Genomic DNA, 16,962 nt, shown 5'->3' on the forward strand with positions numbered 1-16,962 from the left:
CTGTTTCATTCCTTGCCTATGGCATGGGCTGAGGGCTACACTTAGCTTTTTCAGGAAGTACCACAAGATTGGTGGTGGTCATATCTTTTTCCGGCAGTAAAAAAGATTGGTGGTGGTCAAAGCCGTTGAACCACCACCAGAGATCAGCAAGTTATCACCCATGATATGTATAGGTGATACCTTCTAAATTTGGTACTAAATCTTGTGACCGTGAATTGGTCTCTAAAAAAAAGGATAGCACTTGGATGCCATAGGTGCTTTCCCCTTTTTTACAATTTAATAGGTAGGAGAAGCTAGGAATTTTGTTTTTTGCCTACTAGAAAAACAGAAGCCACACTTATGGCAAAAGTAGACACTGATGAAAAACAATCTATAGCTAGGGTCCAGCATACCTTCTCTGGGAAAATCGTCTCGATTATGGTAATGACACTCCGATCAGCCGCTGAGTAGGACAGATAAAATTATGGCAAACAAAATTTCTTCATCTTCTCCATTGTATGAGTCTACGAAAATCATCCAAGTGCTGTCCAATGTTTCATTGCACCCATAGACTTGAATGGTTGTGTGTCATCCGATTTGCTTTTGAAATCCCAACATGCTGTGTTTTTTTTTCTCATGCCAAATCGGTAAGAGAAAATAATGTTGATCAGCACTGACCCATAGTATAACATTGGTCCGAGTGCTATCCGATAAAACATTGAATACCACTCGTCCGAGTTATGCTCTCATATGAATGAGCCCTATGTCAAGGAGCCATCTGACAATTGGGAGTCCTAAGGTCACTGATTAAATGAAGTGGCAATCAGGTGTGTGTGCTGTCACTCCATTATTTGTCTTTGGGACTGACACGCATGGTTATCTCCACCAATCTCTTAGACATTGATGGACAGCATGATGGCTCAGTGGTTAGCCTTGCAGCGCTGGAGCCCTGGGTTCGAATCCCACCAAGGACAACATCTGCAAGGAGTTTGTATATTCTCCCCGTGTTTGCATGGGTTTCCTCCGGGCACTCCGGTTTCCTCCCACACTCCAAAGACATACTGATAGGGAATATAGATTGTGAGCCCCATCGGGGACAGTGATGAAAATGTGTGCAAACTGTAAAGCGCTGCGGAGTATGTTTGCGCTATATAAAGATTATTATTATTGTTCAGTTCCAAAAAATGTGGGCACAGAACTACTATTCCTGAATTGGTAGTGGGACTTCCAGTGATCAGACACATCGCTTATCTTGTGGACAACCCCTTTAGGTACCATTATTTAGAGGTATAAACAGTATACTATTTAGAGGAAGTGTACACTCATCACCTCACTGTGATACATCTTTTTTTTCTTCCACCTAAACCCATAAAACATTTTTTTTTTTTCAGAGGGAGAAAATGCTCCCATGGGTCATGCTAATGATGAAGTCTATGATAAACCCATCCACCATACTGTGATAAATACTGAGAACTCGGTCATCAAGTCAGGGATGAGGGCAGAAGCTAGTACCAATGAAGACTACGTCTCACCTCCGAAATACAAAAGTAGTTTATTGCATCGTTATCTCAATGACTCCTTAAGACATGTCATGGCCACTAATTCAGTCATGAGAGAAAACACAAGACAGAGAAACCACTCAGGATCATTCAGCTCAAACGAGTTTGAAGAAGAGCTTGTGTCCCCTTCATCCTCAGAAACTGAAGGCAATTTTGTTTACCGTACAGGTGAGTGCACATACAGATGCCGCTTTCCATTTCTGCTTTCCTTTTGGCTTGGGTAACAATTCTGTAAGGCCTCGATATAGGTAAGTGTGCCAAAGATGTTTCTTGTTAAATTATGTGGCTTCAGATACTACTTGCAGAACCTTCTTTTTATAGTAAATTTTGGAAATACTGGTCTGCACACTTCCCATAAAGCTCGGATGAGGGTAGTGGTAATGGATGGAGATGAGTGAATTTGTACGGACCCGGTTCCGAATACGATAGGAATCAAATATTGTTTTTGCAATATTCATCGAACAAAGCCGAACATCATTAGAGTCAATGGGAGTAGAAATTACCGAATATATCCGGAACTGATCACAAGACATAAATTTGGCACGAATAGTGTTCGATTATGGCACGAATGTGTCAAAATCAGATTCGGGGACAAAATCTGAACAAATTCGCTCATCTCTAGTAATGGATTAGTATTTATGTAAGGTACCATAGGGGGTTAAGCAGAATCAATATTCAATACATACCCTCATGGACGATACACACACGTTCAGATCAGAGTTTAAAATAAATACTAGTAAAAACTTTTTTCCCATTCACAGAGAGTCTAAGACGGGTATCTCACAACACAATACTCTCCTCTGTAAATGCCAAATGGTGCAAAATGTTTTACTGAAACCTCGTTGCAAAAATTTATTTTTAGCCCAAAATGCATTAGTTTAATTAAAAAAAAATTGTCCAGAAAGGTGAGCAATCAGGGCATTATTTAGTTCCTGTGCCCACTTAATTGAAGTGATTTGATTCTAATCAGAGTTGCCATCGTCAGACATATTGACATGTTCTGGGGCACATTGGTTAGTGGGGCTCCTTAACGATTTTGGTAAACATGATCTTTGCTTGATAAAGTGGTTGTCCAGTGAAAACAAATTATCACTTATCCTCTGGGTAGGTGATAACTAGTTTATTGGTGGGTGGTGCCGACTGCTGGGCCCTGGGTCGATCAGTAGAATGGGGCAGTGCACATGCTGGACCCGCGTTCAGTTCATTCCCTATGGGGCTGCTGAGTGCTGCTTTCGTTTTTTCTGGAGGTCCCATAGAGAATGAATGGAACGGAGGTCAGGAGTCCAACCTGCTGTGCCATTTTTGTAGCGGAGATATAAGTTTCTCCTCTGTGATACAAATTGTTTGATCTATTGATAGGTGTGGATTTTATCTGTGGGACATCGACTGATTAGCAAGGTATCACTTATTTTATGGGCTCATACAGAGGACCGTGTATTCTACCATCCTAGAGAATGACACTTATGCAAATGACACTTGAATCAGACTCTGATAAGAGTGTGATTATAGTGTGATCCGATTCTCTCGGATGAGGAGAAGATGGAGAAAAAAATTCCCCATCCTCATTCTGTCAGTCCATGGAAATTGTCATCCGAGTGCAGTCTGATGTTTTCCACGCATGTATTGACTTGCAGGGATGAGTGTGATCTGACTTTCGGATCCAACTCATGCATGCAGTGATTTTTTCCTCGGACCGGCTCTGTTTGATTAAAAAATTGTCATGTGGCACGGCCCCTGGAATAATATTGGTCCAAGTGCGATCTGAAGTGATGTCTGATCGCTCTTGGACTGAAAATACAGCCATATGGATAGCTGATAATTTGTTTTCACTGGACATCCCCTTTAAGCCTGAGAATGTGACAGACACTGTGAGTATGTTGCCCTAGAGCTCACATCTGCTGTGATTGTATGCTGGGAATGTTCCCATATTAGTACCTTATATCGTTTCACCCCTGTCCTCTTCAGGAGATCTGACAGCTTCACAGACTAGTTGCAGAGATTCCTCATACTAGTAAGGGGTATAAAAACATTATGAAATAGGTTATTATCTTTAATAACATTATTTTAGTAGATATTCCAATGGAAAGAATTGGCTTCGCTCATTTTTTTAATGTGAGCGACTCCTGCAGAATTAAATGCCATCACGCTGACAAGCCTGAAGAAGATTCCAATCTGGAGTGAAAGCTTTACTCCTCACTTCGGCGGGTTCAGAGCTCGCACACAATATTACATAGGTGTGGTTCTTACAACACAAAGTGAAGCCAGCAAGTTCTAGTAGAAGTAAATTCATCTGGGACTTGTTACTGAAGTCTGGAGTCTGGACAGTGAGCTCACAGGGACGATGTACAGAAACACTCACTGTTGTACAGCACATCTGATTTGCAAACTGTTCGGCATTATTGCAAACTTAATTTCTAAGGTCATTATCACCCAGCGGAAAGTTCCACCTTTCGCCTCTTCCTGGCCTTGCAAACACAGTTTTACGATCTGTTGAAACCAGCCTTAACCACATAGAAGAAAATTTACTAATGTGGCGCTGGAAACAAACTTACAGAGAAAGGTGACAAATCTGACACTGTGTTTAGAGGGATGTATAACATGCATATAAGGACAATATTTTCTATAGTATATACCATTGTCATGTCAATGCCTAGATCATCTCTATACTGTTCTTCTGTTGAAATAATATGTGCGCCGGAAACTTGTTGACCTATTTTTTTATTATTATTATTTTTTTTATTTTAACACAAGTAGATTTTCTTGTCCAGTTTCACCTTTTGGAACAAAAAAATGTTAAATCATCAACAAATGTGCAGCATTTCCACAACAAAATCTGCATTTTTTTTTCCGAACAGGACTTTTCTGCAAATTTTCCACTGTAGGACTGTGTGCTCACGGTGAGTTTTTAGTGCGTTATTGACGCTGCATATTTTTGCTGTATCAAAAATGCAGCGTCTTACAGTCCCATCAAAGTGGATGGGATTATAGAAATCTGCCCAGTGTATTTTTTTAAATGCTTTTTTAACGCAGTATAAACTGAACTACGTTGCGTGCTTCAAATACGCAGCGTGTCAATTTTATGTGCAGATTTTCCCCATAGACTTGCATTAGATGGAAAAATTCTGCAGGTAAAAAACGCACATGCGTTTTTAGTGCGCTTCCGTGGAAATAAACGCATGTAATACACACATGACTGTATCATTAACGTTTTTTTCAAATACAAGGAAGTATCAAAAACAAAACAGGTTTTGTTTAAAACACAATATACCAAAAAAAGACAAAAAGTACAGCGTAAAAGGTGCAATATAACCTCATGTAAAAATAATGCACTCAAAAATGCAAGTAATTTAATTTACTTAACAGGAGTAGAAATGGTGCAGAAAATCGGCAACATTAAAAACTCACCAAAAGCTCATTGTGGGAATGTAGCCGAGAAAGCTAGCAGCGGATCAGTCTTGTGTGGAGAGTGAGACGCTCTCAGGCCATGTTCCCACTCTTTGCTTTTTCCTCTGTATTTTTTTCAGTGAGTGTCTGCACCAAAATATATAAGGGTGTGTGCACACACTGCGGATTCTGCTGCGGATTGATCCGGGCGGATTTTGCAAAATCCGCAGGTAAATCTGCAGGTCCAAAGACCTTATCTGCGTATTACCCTGCAGTTTTGCCCTGCGGTTTGTCACCTCTACAATGGAGGAGATGGTAAACCGCAGCGGAATCCGCAGAAAGAATTAACATGTCATTTCTTTCTGCGGATTAGAAACCGCAGCAAATCCACGCGGAAAAATCCGCACCGTCTGCACTGCGGTTTCCATTTCCCATAGGATATTATGGTACTGTACACGGCAGCAGTTCTGCGGATCCGCAGGGCCAAAACCGCTGCGGATCCGCAGCAGAATCCGCAGCATGTGCACACACTCTAATAGCAATCTGGTCTGATTATTGAATTTCTAATTTTTTTGTAATATTTTTCTCCATTTTAATTTTTTTCATGCAGGTTTGACACCGTGCTTTTTTAAATGCATATTTCAGTGTATTTTTGCACTTAAAATCTAAAGCACCAAAAAACCCCACACAACAATAATTCAACAGTGCCCATGAATGCGCAGCGGACATGTGATGAAAACACATAGACTTTGCTTGAATTGTTAAACGCAGCAGATTTCCTGCACAAAACTTCAATGGTGAAAAAACGCATCGTTTACGCAACACATTTAAATATTTAAATAGTAGCTACATTTTAATTTTGCATTTAATTAAGAGTGAAAAGAAGAAACTTTCTAATATAACTTCCACCAAGCTAAAAAAAATTATCAGTCCCTAGTTTCTCCGCTCGTCATCCTGTTCTCTCAAATGCTGGGTGATTTTGAGAATTGAAGTATTCAGCTCCAGTTTAATGACAACTCTCTGCACACTGGGAGCCACTTCAACCACTCAGCTACATAGTACAGAAAATGACAAGATAATGAAAAAAATTTAATTGGGAAATATACAACGCATGAAAATAATGCTTGTTTTTTTTTTATTGCCACTGGAAATCCTTTTTTTTTTAAAGAAATTGATCAACCGAACAACCACATATAATACAGTGTCCCGTAAGCTCCTAAACTATCCCCCATGCTGATTTCAGGCATATAACATAGGGAATTGGGATAATTTTATTACAAAACGATACTTTGAAGCCATTAAAAATATACTACAAGGATAAAATTATTGTGACATTACACATTGCACCTACCGGAGCTCTCATGATATCCCATCCTAAATCCATAGGCATTAATGTGTACATGTTCCCCCTTTTGCAGCAATTAAAGCTTTCACTCTCTTAGGAAGGTTTTCTACAAGATTTTTAGGTGTATCTGTTGAGAATTTTTGCCTGTTCACAAATAAGAGCATGTTTTGCCGAGTAATCAAAAGGTCAGATATGGCTTTAACGGAGGCGATTAATTTTATTATAATAATTAAAGGATTACAGAAAATAGGAAATAGTGTGATATTGCGTACAGTTTTGTATAATATAGATCACAAATGTAAAGTACTTACATTGCACACTACACACGAAAAACTTCACCATGAGTAGCACATCATGTGTCCTGGAACATCAGCTGTGAGAAGCAGAACAGCAAAGACAGAGAAATTCCTGGGACCCAAACTGTGGCATCATGGGCGTCCCCTTTTTAATCCACAGATTAACAGAGCTTCTGTCTTAGCTGAAGTTTTCCCCAACTTATATCTTGTTTAAAAACAAATGCTTGCATAACCAATTATTACACAAGTTCATTTTGTCCGATATAGTATCCCTCTGGATGTTATACATCGGGGGTAAGGGGCTGGATATTATACACCAGGGGTGAGAGGCTGGATGTTATACACTGGGGCGAGTGGCTGAATGTTATACACTGGGGGGCGAGGGACCAGATGTTATACACTGGAGGTCAGGGGCTGAATGTCATACACTGGGGTGAGGGGCTGGATGTTATACACTGGGTGTGAGGGGCCAGATGTTATACACTGGGAGGCCAGGGGGCTGGATGTTATATATCGGGGGTGAGGAGCTGGATGTTATACATCGGGGGGTGAGGGGCTGGATATTATACACTAGGGGTGAGGGGCTGGATGTTATACACCGGGGGTGAGGGGCTGGATGTTATACACTGGAGGCAAGGGGCTGGATGTTATACACCAAGACTGAGGGGCTGGATGTTATACTCTGGGGCGAGGGGCTGGATAAAAAGTCTGAATTCACTGATTAAGACGTGTGTCCCTAACACTTTTGTCCACAAAATGTGTAGTGTTACTATATCTCCTGTTGCTATTGAATACCCATCCAATTCAGACTTGAGTAATTTCATCCTATTATTACTTTTTTTTCCATTTCTCCTCCTTTTTCTCCCGCCAAAAATAGCTTTAACTCATTTCTTGTGTATAGTTGTACAGATTATTTTGGGATGATATAACACTTGGTAATATGGGTAGCAATGTTTGGTAAAGCCCTCTCTTGGAATGACAGAATTGAGCCAATACATTCCTGTGGAAAGCCACTGCTTCCTTAAAGCTGGAAATTGCATCTCTGATTCATGGTATAATGTACATTTACTGTTTCAGAAAAGTGTTCTATATATGTTTTCCTCACTGGCCGTATGAAACTGCTCATATTTTGCCATCAGTTGGACGACCTACATCCTCGCTGTATGTATTTCTATCCATTCAAAGTCTAATTTGCAGTAGTTGCTTGTTTCTGTCAGTTCTGTAGACTATAAAGTGGATCTGTCACTAGTTTACATATTATTAACTACATACACTATTAAATCGATCTTTCAGGCCTGATGAGGCCGTTGTACTTGCTCTAAAAATCCATGTCTGAATTACTTTATAATCCTGATTATAAAGCCTAAAGAGTGAAATTATGAGTCAATATGTATTCAGTCTCCATCAACCCAAGATGACTGACTGCTCCAGCTTGTACTGAGCAATGTGAGATCTCAGCAGCAGGAAGGGACAGTGATGATCTTAATTTGTTAATCAAGTTTGGTGGGTGAAGATTGATATTAAACTTTCAAAAAGGATTATACAGACTTGAATTTTCACAGTAAGTATACAAGCCTCATTAGATCTAAAATATCTGTTTAGTAACATATATAGTTTGTATTGTGAATTTCTGGTGACACATCCACTTTAAAGGGAACCTGTTATTTGATTCATGTTGCCCAAACCACGGACAATATGAATCAAAGTAAGGCATCCGAGTATGTTTTACTCTGAAATGCTGAGGCACCTCAGAAAAAACATATTTTGAAAAGCTGTCTTGAGTCTAAGGGGGCACTTCATCAAGATCAGTAATTTCATCACCGGTCTTGATGAGGGGTCATGTTGGAGTAGACGCTACTGATTCATTAAGAGGGGCTGTTATTTGAGCCTTACCACAAATCTTATTCGAGCTCCTGCTTGCATAAACTTGACAAGAGGGGGTCACTACACCCCATCCCGCCCCCATCCCATCCTTGCTCCACCCACTTTGTTCCCTGGAGGTCCCCTCCAACTCAACACTCTATAATTCAACCTTAATGAAATACCGTGGCCGTACCTTAAGAGATTTGAGCGTAAACCTCAACTCAAGTGATGTTGTGAAGACGAGTGGGCAAAAATTCCTCCAGAACGACGTGAGAGACTGATAAACTCATACAGAAAACGATTACTTCAACTTATTGCTGCGAAAGTTATTGATCATCGGGTGTACTTAATTTTACACACACACACACTGTTTCTGCATTTTAGCAAAGTTTTTGTGAACAGATAATGGCGCAGAGTAATTTGTCATGTGCTGTTCTTCATCTGAGGTTGTATTTACCTAATCTTATGACTTTCTAAAGGCCACATCTTTTTTTTTTAATTATTATGCCGGGATACATAAAACTGTCGATTTCACCTTTTCCTTTATTTCTGATTAATCATACGTTAGCAGATTCTGCTAATAAATAGCATTGAGACAGAACATCCATACATAATAATGACCTTCTAAACAACAGTATCAGTTCTACACTATAAAAAATTTTTTTTTCTTCCAAGGAATTAATTATATTTAAAAAAAAATCCATTTTGAAATTCAGATTTGCAAAAATATAAAATGCATGAAGTATAAATATGAATTTTTGGGAAAACGCTTTAGATTTCTTTGCCCAGAAAATCCCTGGGAATAATACAGCCACTGTCTTAATCAGTTATTTAGGACATCACTCAGCCCTAGTTCTAACTTCATAAAGTTTCACTTTTAGTTAGAACCAGATCAGAGAAGTCGTCTTTCCAAAGGAAAGTTTATTTTCAGGCCATGTATTTACTTTGGTATTTACGACCTTCTGTCCGACAAGCTTTTTGGTGGCAGGAGCGGGTTTTTGGTCACTGTGTTACTTGTCATAGGTCCTATAAAAATTAGGGTTTGGATCCAGTTTTTGCTGTAGGTAGTGTAGCTAAGGAATGTGGTTGATTGTCGGGATGTTGGACTTTAACTTTTGTTCTACTTTCTTGGGCGAAATCCACTAGCTAAAGTCCTTTGGCTTTCTACTGATGGATTTACTGAGGAACAGCGGGGAATTTGAAATTCCTCACATCCTTGGATTTGTATAATCCGGATGTTCTTGTTACTGAAGTGATTGACTTGGATAATCACTTTGTATTATGCAGTTGTGCTTTACTGTAGTGTAGTATTACACGCCAACCACTTAAATATCTGGCTTCTGGTAACTCCTTGGTCAGCCTGAGTCCAACATAAAGAGATCTGCCACTTTGTAATGGCTCCTTCTCTCACTTTTGGAGAGGGTCTGAGCACAGGACCCTCATTAATAAGGCATATAATGATGTGGATGATGGGGCAACCATTTTAGATCCAACAGTACAACTGTCTAACAACCAGTAATCTGGGGCTCTTGAATAACTTCATTGCAATAGTTAATCCTGAGAAAGAACAACAATCTCAAAGATTCTTAAATTCTCCTCACTTGGTCCCTTAAATTTGAGGGTCTTTCTACTGCTGTCAGATTTTTACCATTTGCCTAGCACATATCATCTTGTTTTGTACATATAAAATGCAGGTTTTATCTTGTGAATATCTTATTTGTTAACCTAGAAATAAAAGCTTTAAAGTAGTTGCCTATGATAATTTGCTGATCGTTGGGTGTCCCACTACTGGGACCCTCACCAATCGGCAGATTAGGGAACTTTTATCCTCATTACAAGATGGCGTAACAGGTCGGATTACATTCATTCCTTATGGGGCTGCCGGAGAAAGCATTATGCAGCACTTGGCAGCCCCAATAGTGGAGCGCAGGTTGCACATTCACACTGATGCTCTAATCTTATGAAGATAAATGTTCCCCACTCTGATGGTTGATACTGGTCTCTGTGGTCGGACCCCCACGATCAACAAGTTATCACCTATCCTATGGATGAGTGATAATTTGTTTAAACCGGACAATGCCATTAAGGCACTTGTGGCAATGAAAGTCACAGTGTAGTCCCAGATCTATTCTACAGCAGACCCCTTTGCCTGAGGTCTCATGGTGATGTCCGTGCAAATTGGTCCGATTCCGGACTGCAATGCACGAACTGGCCGCGGCTATCCCGATCCGAATGTGACAGCTTCATAAGAATATGTGATGCAGTGACGCTCAAGTCGGGAGAGCTGTGGCCTGTCTGTGCATTGCAGTCTGAGTTTGGACCAATTTGCTTGTACATCTACATGAGACCTTAACCCCTTCCCCTGCAGAATTGCAAAAAATGGCCAGGTCATTAAGGTCAAAATAGGCTGGGTCATGAAGGGATTTGTAATATCCACACGTTATGAAGAATTCAAGGTATTAAACTTTAGATATGTTTTATTCTTCGTCCTCCAGCACACAGCATAACAGTTGCATTCCCATGCTACACAGAAGTGAAAGTGAAACTTCCCTTCTCATCCCTCTTGTCTCCACCCCCCAAGTCCCATAAGTCTGGCTTGCTTAAAGAGACAGATCTAATTATACATTACATCATCCCCCCTTTTTTTTTTTTTTTTTACTATAAATAACCCATATTACTGATAAATGCAACAACATGAAAACGTCCAAAGAAATCATATGTCCGTTTTGTCTTATTTGTTCAATTCAAAAACCAGAGAAACAACCAAAAAAAACAAAAAAACAAAACAAACAAAACTGTAGTTACACTTCTTCAATAAGCCTCGATGGAGCTCTTCTCTCTCGTGTAGGATAACGTCTGGGCTCATTGAGAGGGTTCATTATTGATGGACCAGCTACCTCTTGTTGGTCCTCTCCACCATCGGATACCAAATCTTCCACCAAAGAGAGTTCATTGTCATCATTCTGCGGTATGACTTTAAAATATGAAGAATTTCGCGTTATGGAGTGTCCATCTCGTTCAGCTGTGATCATGCTGCCTTTCCTTTTAGTAACATAATATTTTGCAGGACCATATACGGTGAGGTCTTGTTGATTGGTCTTTGACGTACCACCACGACATCCCCTCTTTCGATGGCACTTGACTGTGTCCTTCGCCTTCTGTCTGCATAACGTTTCATGGCTTGTTTATTGGAGAAATCTGTGGATCTCACTGAGTCACTCGGTCGGGGATGGCTGGTCACATCAGGGAGACCTATACGCAGGGTTCTGCTGAACATTAAATGAGCTGGAGCAGCATTAGTAGTGGAGTGTGGCGTATTGCGGTAATTACGCATGAATTTGTATAATGACTGTTTCAGTGGGATGTGCTCCAGACTCGCTGCCTTGATACGTTTCCCCAGAGTACGCATAAAACGTTCCACAATTCCATTGGCTTGTGGCCAGCAAGGTGTGATTTTCCTGTGATTGAATCCCAAGTATTCAGAAAATTGTGTAAACACATGTCCACTGAATGGAGGTCCATTGTCTGTTTTGACCACTCTTGGAATACCATATGCCGAGAAAATGTCATCCAGCTCTGGTATGACATTATTAGCAGATGTTGAAGAGATAAATGAAATGACAGGGTATCGAGAATATTCATCAATTGTTACGAGAATGTATTGGCCATTTGGCAATGGTCCATATATATCGACTGCCACTTCCTCCCAGACAGCAGTGGGTAACGGAGACATTTGTAATGGCTCTAAGTTTGATAATGGAGTGATTAATTGACAAGTAGAACAGCGTCTAATCTTTTCTTCCACCAAGTGATCCATATTTGGGAACCACACTTTTTCTCTGAGTAACTTCTTTGTGCCAACAATTCCTAAATGACCTTCATGTGCTATCTGTATGACTAAGTTACGCAAAGTCTTAGGTACAACTAGTTTGGTACCTCGAAGAATGAGGTGTTCTTCAGTGACTGATAATTCCTCACGTACGTTTGAGAATAGTTTTAACTCTTTCAGATCAATCTCAGAATCAGGAAATTTTTCCTTTTGAATTTCATGCCACCTTCGATTTTGGATGATTTGTATTAGGGCACAGAGTGTCTTGTCTTTTGTTGTTTCATTTATAAATTGATCAAGAGAAAGTGCTTTTGGCACGGCATGATCTGTAACAAAACGTAGGTATTCTTCAATGGAGGAATGCACAGGTATATCATCATTAGTAGGATGTCTTGAAAGATAATCAGCCGGATTGCTGTATTTTCCAGGTTTGTGAACAATTTTATAGTTGTAGTCCTGTAGACGTAGGCCCCATCGTTCAATTCGTGCAGGCATTTTAGCTCTGGGATTTCCAAAAATTGTAAGAAGTGCTTGCTGATCTGTGACAATGGTGAAGGGAGCTCCATAGAGAAATAAGTGAAAGTGTTCACATCCCCAGACAACTGCCAAGCTTTCTTTTTCAGGTTGAGAATATTTTCTTTCAGTGTTTGTTAAGCTCTTACTTGCATAAGAAATGATGTGAGGATTTTGATTGTTATCCTTGTACTGCGCTAGAATAGCACCCAGTCCCACGGGACTGGTGTCCACAATCAGTTCAGTTCGAAGAGCTGGATCAAAATAAGCCATAGTGGTTGTCGAGCAGAGTTCATTTTTAATTGTTTCAAAAGAGGCCTGACAGTCTTGAGACCATTGAAAAATACAACTTTGTTTTGTAAGTTCCCGTAGTGGATTGCTGATTGTTGAAAAATTCGGAATATATCTAGCACAGTAACTTGCCATTCCAAGGAAAGAACGCACTTCACTGGCATCCTGTGGAATTGAGGCTGTTCTGATAGCTTCCACTTTCTTGGGGTCTGGTTGTACTCCTTTTGCCGAGAAGATGTGACCATAGAATTCTAATGAACCCTTGTCAAACTCGCACTTCTCTTTGTTTAAAGTGAGTCCAGCAGAAAGCAGACATTCGAAGATAGCATATAGAGCACGATTATGCTCAGCTTGAGTTTTACCAAAAACCAATATGTCATCACTGTAATTAAAGGCATTTGGGATGTGTTGAATGACACTCCTTATTGCATCCTGAAAAATTTCTGCTGCTGAGCAGACTCCAAAAGTCAATCTTTTGTATCTTCTGAGGCCCAAATGGGTGGAAAATGTGGTCAAGTATCGGGACTCTGGACTCAGTTCTAATTGATGATATCCCTTATTGAGGTCGAGCTTTGAGAAGACGGTGGCTCCATTTAATAAATGAATAATGTCATCAATCGTAGGTGAGATATGTCTTTCCCTCTGTATAGCGGTGTTGGGCAGGCGCATGTCAACACACAGTCTCACTTGATCAGGAGTCTTTGGTTTTGGAACTACCACAAGTGGAGAGACCCACGGAGTGGGACCAGTAACAGTTTCAATAACGTCCTCATCCATGAGCAATTGGAGTTCTTTTTCTACCTTCTGTCTCAGGTGAAATGGAATACGCCTGTGAGGCTGGGCTACTGGATGAACATTGTCATCCGCATGAAGGTGTACTTGAGAGTCCTTTAGTTTTCCCAAACCACTAAATAGGGAGGGAAAGCTGTTCACCATAGTTTGTACATCCATATCCGCAGGGTCAGTTATGGTATGAATAACCTGGATGAGCCCTAGCTCCAAGGCAGTGTGATAGCTGAGAAGACAGCCTCCTGATCCTTGTAATGTGTGGAAAGTGGTTTTCTGCCTGTTTTCTTTATATCTAATTTCAGCATCAAATTGTCCCATTATTGCTAGAGGTGTTTTAGATCCATAAGGAAAGATTTTAGTCTGCACTTGTTGTAAGACTGGCCTTGTTTTCAATTGTTCATATGTAGTGCCATCTATGATATCCACTGAAGCTCCTGTATCTATTGTAAAGGTAATGTCAGTGTTGCAGATTGAGAGTGTAACACAGGGAGACTGTACTGAACCAGTGACAGAGGTAGTGAACACATAGTTCTCAGTCGCAGACATTTCTTCTGTGTCCTGATTTATCACTTTTACATCTGCAGATTTTGTCATAGGCAGCGGAGGCTTGTAGTGCGCTGATTTGCAAACAGCTGCAAAATGATTCCCTTTTCCACATTTACTGCAGGTTTGTCCCATAGCTGGACATTTGTTCTGGTGGTGAGGGAAATCCTGTCCACATCTATAACATTTCTTCTGTTTCTGGGCTTGTTTGTCTGGTAAATTTTTCTGTTTGAGATTATGCACATGTAATTTATCCCCATTCTCCATTACGGTAGCCTGATGATCTGCTATTTCTATAGCACGGGCCATTTTGAGCAAATCATGTAGAGAGATATCCTGCTGCAGAGCCTTACGCCTTAGGTTATTAGACGAGCAGGTGACAATTATTTGAGTTAGGATTTCATCATCTACATCTGTAAAGGCACATCCATGTGCTAACTCTTTCAGCCGTGTGACATAAGTGTCTATGGACTCTTCTGGAAGCTGCTTGGCAATCCTGAATTTATATCTTTCATATCTGATGTTCTGTTTGGGGTTGAAGTAGCCAGTGAGAGCTTTAGTGCAGTTGTTGTATGTGTCTGTTTCTGCTGCAGGTAACGTACTGTATATGTCATAGACTCCTGTGCCTGCACAATGCAGGAGCAAAGCTCTCTTTCTTTTCTCCTCCTTTATGTCCATGGCTTCTAGGAAATTCTCAAATCTGTTTAGCCATTTTCTCCAGTTATGGGAGAGATTAATGACATCAGTCATATCAAATTGTGGGAATGTGTGCAAGTAGTCAGCCATGATAGAGTCTCTCAGTGGTGCTGGCGTGTGACGCGGTAAAATATAGTCCGTACTCACAGCAGTAGGTGATTATATCCCATCCTCTTCGCCAGTTGCAATATCCACACGTTATGAAGAATTCAAGGTATTAAACTTTAGATATGTTTTATTCTTCGTCCTCCAGCACACAGCATAACAGTTGCATTCCCATGCTACACAGAAGTGAAAGTGAAACTTCCCTTCTCATCCCTCTTGTCTCCACCCCCCAAGTCCCATAAGTCTGGCTTGCTTAAAGAGACAGATCTAATTATTATACATTACAGGGTTCAAGTGAGGTCTGTTGATTGGATTGAGAAGAATAGCGCTGCAAGCAAATCTTACCATCGACTTTAAAATAATTTGGCTTATTTTTCTTAGTTTACGCACAATATTTTTTTTGTCATTTTTTAACATTACCGGTTTATTTAAAAAAAAAATACTAACACATATATATTTTTCAATTTTTCTTTGTCTTTTGCCCAAGTCCAGCTTGTGGTGGTAAGGAGATTGGAAAGGATTTTCATCGAACACTGATGTAGGACCATAGACCTTCTTATAATTCCTGTTCTTGGTCTTCCAAATGGTCTTCGATGAACATGTTTTCCCTTTTCTGTTGCTCCTTATTCTAGCTATCCATTGTGAGCCCAGTGTTCATAATTTAACCAAACTAACATTTATCACTTAATCAATGGATGAGTGATAGATATTATCTGCTCCAATGCCCCATAAACCATTTTCCATTACACTGTTGTATAAATGGCCGTAGAGTTGACGACGAGAATATAACTGGCCACACTTGGTTTTCAACTTTATTTTAATACATGGCTCCATTTTACGGGTTATTAACTTTGCCATCGCAAAATGCAAAACACTGACCGCGTTGAACACTCAGTTACTTGTGAATGTGCCTCAGCTTCTAAGAAATGTTTGCTCTGGAAGGTTTACAGATTTTTCTCTGTAAATGAAATAGCTACTGCATGTTAAACAGTCATTTAAGGGGGCAAAACCTGGTTAATAAAGTCTGAGTATTTCATGTTAGTAGTAATAATATTTATATATTGTGGAATAATTCTGGTCGGGCACACCTTTGTTTTTATAATTGTTACAAGCTTAATATCCAATGAACATTTACATTTAAAAAAAGGGCCTAAATCTGTTACAAATTCCAGTAGTTCAAAGTTTGGAGATCACGAAGTTGTTTCAAGTCAAATAACTATAATTTAATTTAATGTTAAATTCTCCCAGGTCCAGTATGTCTGCCATGAAGAAACAAAGTGTAATCTGTTCCAAGCAATTATTATAAGAAATGCACAGATTGAATTATACAGAATATGTCTAAAAACAATGGTTGGAAATAGCACAGTGAAAGGTACTGATTAAATAAATATACATAGAATAGCGACGTTTATAAGTTTGTAATGTCACGGCGGGGATCTGTTATAATTCATGCCAGTAAAATAATACACTGCATGTAACATCAGCAGTTCCATCAGATTTGACAGCAAAAGTAGCCATGGAACCATGAAAAAACCGTGACGGACCTCATTCTAAGTCAGTGGGGTTTGTCGGGTGACTTTCCAATATAGCAAAAGTAAAAAGAAAAAGATGAGAACGTTGCCTTAGTTTTTTTTAATTATTTTCGCCCAAAATTTTTCAGTGTGGAATAAACTTCCATCCTCCTAAAAACTTTGGTGGCAGTTGTTTTGGGGGGGTTGTAAGTCATTGGTATTAGCATTCTTGCTATGGAGCATTAAAGCGGCTTTAACA

General features: G+C 39.9%; 1 protein-coding gene across 4 annotated transcripts in view; it reads left to right on the plus strand.

Moving 5' to 3' along the window:
- The window catches only part of MKX (mohawk homeobox), a 133,077-nt gene that overhangs the window by 60,030 nt on the left and 56,085 nt on the right, over positions 1–16,962 (plus strand). For all 4 annotated transcript variants that reach the window (XM_073581734.1, XM_073581732.1, XM_073581733.1 and 1 more), the window contains one exon: positions 1,371–1,706. In XM_073581734.1, coding sequence (XP_073437835.1) covers positions 1,371–1,706 — 336 coding nt within the window. The remainder of the gene's footprint in view (positions 1–1,370; positions 1,707–16,962) is intronic.

This window comes from Dendrobates tinctorius, unplaced genomic scaffold, assembly GCF_039654945.1.
Source record: "Dendrobates tinctorius isolate UK_male_01 unplaced genomic scaffold, ASM3965494v1 ptg000070l, whole genome shotgun sequence".
Taxonomy (NCBI): Eukaryota; Metazoa; Chordata; class Amphibia; order Anura; family Dendrobatidae; genus Dendrobates; species Dendrobates tinctorius.